This window comes from Dipodomys ordii, unplaced genomic scaffold (assembly GCF_000151885.1).
Source record: "Dipodomys ordii isolate 6190 unplaced genomic scaffold, Dord_2.0 Scaffold118, whole genome shotgun sequence".
NCBI lineage: Eukaryota > Metazoa > Chordata > Mammalia > Rodentia > Heteromyidae > Dipodomys > Dipodomys ordii.
In genome coordinates, this window is record NW_012267334.1 from 531,111 (window position 1) to 536,837 (window position 5,727).

Below are 5,727 nucleotides of genomic sequence, written 5' to 3' on the forward strand. Positions count from 1 at the left end.
TGGAGGGGCGGCGTGGCAGTGGGGAGCCCGGGCCAGGCCCTGGCCCGTCAGGACTCCTGCCTTCGTGATAAGCTGTTTCCTCAGCCTCAGCAAGTTGACATAAAGGAAGAGCCCGACGGGGCAGCGCGTGGGCACAGCCCCACGTCAGCTGTGGAGAGTAGAGCCGGAGCCATCTTCTCCCTCCCTGAGCCTGGCCAGGACGCAGACCGCGCCCCTCTCCCGAGCCTCCTTCGGGCCCTTGCCTGACGTTTCCCCCGCCGGCCTTGTATGTCTGCCTTGGCTGAGTCCCTCCCTGCCTGACCCCCCTTTCCGGGCACCTGTGTGGCTCTGTGGGCAGTGCCCTGTGGCGCCCTGGGGTCTCTTCGTGCTCAGAGGCAGAGCTGAGGTGAGGGGCCTCCGGCCAGCCTCTCCAAGCACCCACCCTGCCCAGCCATGCATCTCCTGGCCGGTGGCTGCCTTGCCTGGCGCTGATTCCCCGCTCCCCACACACCAGCCCTCTGGCTCAGCGCTCCTTCCTCTCTGGACTCAAGCATGGGCAATTCAGATGATCTCACCTTAAGGTCTTTGGCAAAGGGCGGGGGGACTTGAACTCAAGCCTGGCAAGGTCTCTGAGCTTTTCTACCCAGTGTTCTTCCACTTGAGTGACAGTTCCACTTTCAGCTTTTAGGGGTGTGTGTGTGTGGTTAACTGAAGTCTCATGGACGTTCCTGCCCAGGCTGCCCTCAAACCACGATCCTCAGATCTCAGCCTCCTGAGTAGCCAGGCTCTTGTGTGTTGGGCTGAGATAGGGTTTCACTGTGTGACCCTACTGGCCTTGAGCTCTCCCCCCTCGTCGGCAACGGAAGTGCTTGGTGAAGGATCCTGCACATCCATGCCAGGGGACCATGCAGAGGCAGGCGGGCCCAGGAGGGAGATTATTACAAGGTTTATTAGAGGAGCGGTATCCCCCCCCAGAGGCAGCACATGGCGTCTGTCCCTATCCCTGGGGGCAGGAAGTGAGGTGGGTGGGAGCTCAGGTGGGTCTGGGTGGAGAGAGGGGGGAGCGGGCCGCGGGGCGGGAACTGCAGGGCTGGCGGAGCTGAGGACCCAAGGTGCGTGTGGTGCGAACACTTATCTACCCCTGGTAAGAGCACCGACAAAGGCTGAGTCACTCCCAGGCAGAAAGCAGGGGCGCCGGCCTGTCCGTGGAGACCACCATTCACCACACTGGCAGGCTGGGCCTTGACCTGCCCGGGCGCTGCGTTTCAGGACCTGGAATCTCCTCCTACACCTCGGACCCCACGCAGGCTGGTGAGAGCCTGAAGGGCTGCCTGGGGGAGGCACTGGGGCTGATCCCTAAGGCTCAGCATCCAGACACAGCCACGTTCCTGGGCGCCACGGCCGGCATGCGGCTGCTCAGGTGAGGGGACCCCAGGCTGCGTCCCGAGAGTGGCTGCGGTCGGAGAGGGGGGAAGTCTCCTGCTACCAGGCCTGGTCCTCCCACCCAGCCAGAAGAACGGCTCCCTGGCAAGGGACATCCTGGCTGCGGTCACTCGGGTGCTGAGCCAGTCTCCTGTGGATTTTTGGGGTGCGGAAATCCTGACGGGGCAAGATGAAGGTTCCTTTGCCTGGATCACCATCAACTATGCCCTGGGAAGGCTGGTCAAGGTGTGTGGGCAGCCCGAGGGTGGGGCGGGGCCAGCGGTCAGGGGCCCGGGGCTTGGGCTGTCTGGCGGGCAGTGGGGTCGGCCGGCATGGCCATCGGGGCTGAGCGTCCATCTGTCATCAGTACTCCTCGTCTGGAGAATGGATTCAGCCCGCCGAGTGGGCTCCAGTGGGCGTGCTGGACATGGGCGGCGCCTCCACCCAGATCAGCTTCGTGCCCATGGCCCCCATCCTGGACCAGAGCACCCAGACCACCTTCCGCCTGTATGGCAGGAACTACAGCGTCTACACTCACAGCTACCTCTGCTACGGGCGTGACGCAGCGCTGGGCAGGCTCCTGGCGGCCTTGGTGCAGGTCAGGCGCCGGGCTGGCGAGGCAGGGAGGGGGGCGGCTGGAGAGGGGGGCAGGCTGCCGGAGTGCACACCTCCTTCCCCTCGCAGCAGAGCGGCCCCCAAAGGCCGGTCCATCACCCGTGCTACCACAGCGGCTACCAGGTGGTGCTGCCCCCAGCCGCCCTGCACGGCTCGTCCTGCATCCCCAGCTCGGCCGTCCTGGAGCCCCCCCGGAACCTCACCGTCCTGGGGACCGGCAACCCTGCCGCCTGTCTGGCGGCCATCCGGGCACTCTTCAATTTCTCCAGCTGCGCGGGCCAACGCGAGTGTGCCTTCAACGGGGTCTACCAGCCCCCGCTGCGGGGCCGCTTCTACGTGAGCCCAGCCCCTGGCGCTGGCTGCCCTCCCGCTGGGCCCCAGAGTGACCAGGAAGGGCGGGGTCAGGTGGGACGGGAGGAGCCCTGATTGGCTCCTAGGGACTCCCGTGCCATGGGGGGGGGGGTGACAAGCAGCAATTCCTCTCCTCCCCAGGCCTTCTCCGATTTCTACCACACCTTCAGCTTCCTGAACCTCACCTCCAGGCAGCCACTAGGCACCGTCAACACCACCATCTGGGAGTTCTGCCAGCGGCCCTGGAGGCTGGTGGGTGGGCCCTGGGCACCTGCCCTGTGGGATCCCTGTGCTGGCATCCTGCGGGCTGGCCTCGGGCCTCGCTGCTCAGGGAGTGTGGGGCCCCCAGCCTCACTACCGCTCACTCCAGGCATCAGGCAACTGGGTTTGGGGGAAGCCATGGGTAGAGAGGGAAGACAGCTCCGTGGTCTGCCTGCTGGAGGGCGGGGGGCGGGGGTCCTGGCCCTGAGCCCTCTGGGTAGCATGCGGTGGGTCACCCGGCTGGGCCCTCTAGACCATAGCGTGGTCTCCGTGGGGCCCTTGGCTCCCGGGAGGGCCTGGCCTGCCGCTGTCTCGGGGCTCATCGGGCCAGGACCTGTGCTGGGTGCGGTGCCCTCACCCGCTCCCCGGCTCTGGACCCCAGGTGGAGGCCAGCTACCCTGGACAGGAGCGCTGGCTGTGCAGCTTCTGCGCCGCGGGCCTCTACGTCCTCACGCTGCTGCAGGGCTACGGCTTCAGTGCCGACACCTGGCCCAGCATCGACTTTGAGGAGCAGGTGACCACGGCCCCCAGCCCGGCTCCCCTGCCTCTCCGAGGGGCAGGATGGGCTCAGAGGCAGCTGTGCCCTGCCCTGAGAGGCCCCGTGTCCGGCAGGCTGGCGGCGTGGACATCGGCTGGACGCTGGGCTACATGCTGAACCTGACGGGCATGATTCCCGCCGAGGCGCCGGCTCCAGGGCGGGCGCAGAGCTACGGCGTGTGGACAGCTGGGGTCGTGTTCCTGGTGCTGACCATTGGGACCGTTCTCGGGGCTGGCGCCGTCCAGCTCCTCTGGCCCCAGGAGTAGACGGAGCCTGACTAGCATGGACGGCAGGGGTGATGAGGGCGTGGTGTATGAGGGGCAGGGACCTGGACATCTGTTGTCCAAACCTGGGGAGCCATTGGTGGCCCGGGCGGTAGACAGCTGTCCCGCAGGCCCCCGGGCATCCTGAGCCCACCACCCTCGCCAGCTGCTGACCCCCAGGGTGACACCTTGACAACCTTGGGTCATGTGGCCACGGACGGAGTCCCAGGCCTTCAGCATGGGCAGGGGGTGGGAGCAGGGGCAGCCGAGGGGGAAGCGGGGCTGTGGCTGGCAGGGAGCCAGGCTGGGCTGGGCTCCTCCACTGCAGGGCCCAGAACACTGACCACAGGGCGCAGTTTTTATTAAAAGCAGACGACACAAGATCGTTCAGTGCCGGTCAGGGCTCGGGGGCTGTGAAGGTTCCACACAGGTGCCAGCCAGAGCCACGAAGCACTTGGGGAAAATGCCGATGCGGCCATCACGGTGACCCTCCAGCCACGCTGCGTCCACTGCGGGAACATGCAGTCGGTCTGCTCCGAGCCCAGGCTGCTGAGCCTGGACACACCCGCCCACCTCCAGCCCCAGGAGCTCTGGGCAGCCCCAGGCAGCCGGCTGTACCTTCACACAGGACATCCAGCACGTCCCCTTGGTTGAAGGCCAGGTCTGCAGGGCCTTGGGCCGAGTAGCTGTGCTGGGCCACCACCTGGTGGAGGACTGGCCGGCCTCCGGCTGCCTGTGGGAAGAGGGTGGGTCGTGGGGGCGGCCTGGAGCCGGGGTCCCCTGCATCTGGATGGCTGGCTGGCCTGGAGCCGGGGTCCCCTGCATCTGGACAGACAGCCTGGAGCCGGGGGTCCCCCAGCATCTGGATGGACAGCTGGCCTGGAGCCAGGGTCCCCCTGTATCTGGACTGACAGTTGGCCTGGAGCCAGGGTCCCCTGCATCTGGCCGGCCGGCCTGGAGCTGGGGTCTCCTGCATCTGGACAGACGGCCGGCCTGGAGCTGGGGTCTCCTGCATCTGGACGGAGGGTCGGCCTGGAGCCGGGGTCCCCTGCACCTGGATGGACAGACAGCCTGAAGCCGGGGTCCCCCTCACTCACCCGGCACTGGAGCCGCAGTCCCCTGAACCTGTCTTCGTCCCTCCATGCCCCCTGCAGTGAGTCCTCCCCATGGATGGGTGTCCACAAGCCCTCCTCACCAGGAGCTTGGTAACTGCGAAGAGTCCTCAGGGTAGGCCGGGGCTGCCGCCACGGGGTACAGAGGGCAGTGCCAAGGCAGCGCTGGGAAGGGAGCCTTGACAGCCCTCCCTTGTGGTCAGCCTCCACCAGCCCGGCCTCCCGTGTGGTCGGCCTCCACCCGCCTGGCCTCCCGTGTGGTCAGCCTCCACCCACCCGGCCTCCCATGTGGTCAGCCTCCACCCACCCGGCCTCCCATGTGGTCGGCCTCCACCCACCTGGCCTCCCATGTGGTCAGCCTCCACCCACCTGGCCTCCCGTGTGGTCGGCCTCCCGCCTGGCCTCCCGTGTGGTCGGCCTCCAGCCCGCCTGGCCTCCCGTGTGGTCAGCCTCCACCCGCCTGGCCTCCCGTGTGGTCGGCCTCCAGCCCGCCCTGCCTCCCATGTGGTCGGCCTCCACCCACCTGGCCTCCCCTGTGGTCGGCCTCCCGCACGACCCTGTCTTCCAGCAGCAGCGTGGACCCTGGGCCTGGCAGGGATGCCTGCCTGACCCCAAACTACCTCTCGCCCACTGGCCCACTGTGGCCCCCCCGCTCCAGCTCACCCCCCTCGTTCAGACCACCCGCCCCCTTCCACCCCGGGACGGCGTCTGGTCCTACCTGAGCTGCCCCAGCAGGGCCTGGCGCGGGAGGGCCTGAGCCAGAAGAGCCCTGAGGGCGGCCAGGCCGGCGCCCCTGGGGGCCTCCAGGGCCACCGTGAAGACACACTGCACGGTGACGGGCACGGAGGGCCCGCGGCCCGCTGCCGCCACTCCCTGGGGACAGAACGGGCCCCTCAGACCTGAGAGGGCTGAGGGCGGGGAAGGCCGGGAGGGGATAGGGCACGGGGTGGGAGGGAGGCTCTCACCACAGTGGCTGAGGGCTCCGATGCCGACCGCCCTGCGGGGTAGAGCAAGGGGGTGCGTCACCGCTTCCCCCACGGAGGGGAGAGAAGATGTGGAGAGCAGCGGCTGATAGGCACCTTGGTGCTGTCCCAAGCTTTCCCCGTCCACCTCCCCCCCCACGGCCTCTGACCCCACACCTCCTCACGGCCTCTGACCCCACATCCCCCCCACGGCCTCTGACCCC

At 67.8% G+C, this 5,727-nt stretch overlaps 2 protein-coding genes across 8 annotated transcripts in view; one reads left to right on the plus strand and one right to left on the minus strand.

Annotated features, from left to right (window-relative positions):
• Positions 1–3,432, plus strand: part of Entpd8 (ectonucleoside triphosphate diphosphohydrolase 8) — a 4,760-nt gene extending 1,328 nt beyond the window's left edge. Inside the window, exons 3-9 of one of the 3 annotated variants that reach the window (XM_013029426.1) lie at positions 1,249–1,399; positions 1,488–1,647; positions 1,769–1,999; positions 2,086–2,352; positions 2,509–2,619; positions 3,011–3,142; positions 3,241–3,432. In XM_013029426.1, coding sequence (XP_012884880.1) covers positions 1,249–1,399; positions 1,488–1,647; positions 1,769–1,999; positions 2,086–2,352; positions 2,509–2,619; positions 3,011–3,142; positions 3,241–3,432 — 1,244 coding nt within the window. The remainder of the gene's footprint in view (positions 1–1,248; positions 1,400–1,487; positions 1,648–1,768; positions 2,000–2,085; positions 2,353–2,508; positions 2,620–3,010; positions 3,143–3,240) is intronic. The other 2 variants (XM_013029427.1, XM_013029428.1) reach the window with 2 other exon arrangements.
• Positions 3,433–3,773: 341 nt separating this feature from the next.
• The window catches only part of Noxa1 (NADPH oxidase activator 1), a 12,278-nt gene continuing 10,324 nt past the window's right edge, over positions 3,774–5,727 (minus strand). For 4 of the 5 annotated variants that reach the window (XM_013029401.1, XM_013029399.1, XM_013029398.1 and 1 more), the window contains 5 exons: positions 5,507–5,538; positions 5,260–5,414; positions 4,527–4,638; positions 4,048–4,162; positions 3,774–3,938 (listed from right to left, as the gene is read on the minus strand). In XM_013029401.1, coding sequence (XP_012884855.1) covers positions 3,817–3,938; positions 4,048–4,162; positions 4,527–4,638; positions 5,260–5,414; positions 5,507–5,538 — 536 coding nt within the window. In that variant the 3' untranslated portion in view covers positions 3,774–3,816. The remainder of the gene's footprint in view (positions 3,939–4,047; positions 4,163–4,526; positions 4,639–5,259; positions 5,415–5,506; positions 5,539–5,727) is intronic. The other variant, XM_013029400.1, reaches the window with a different exon arrangement.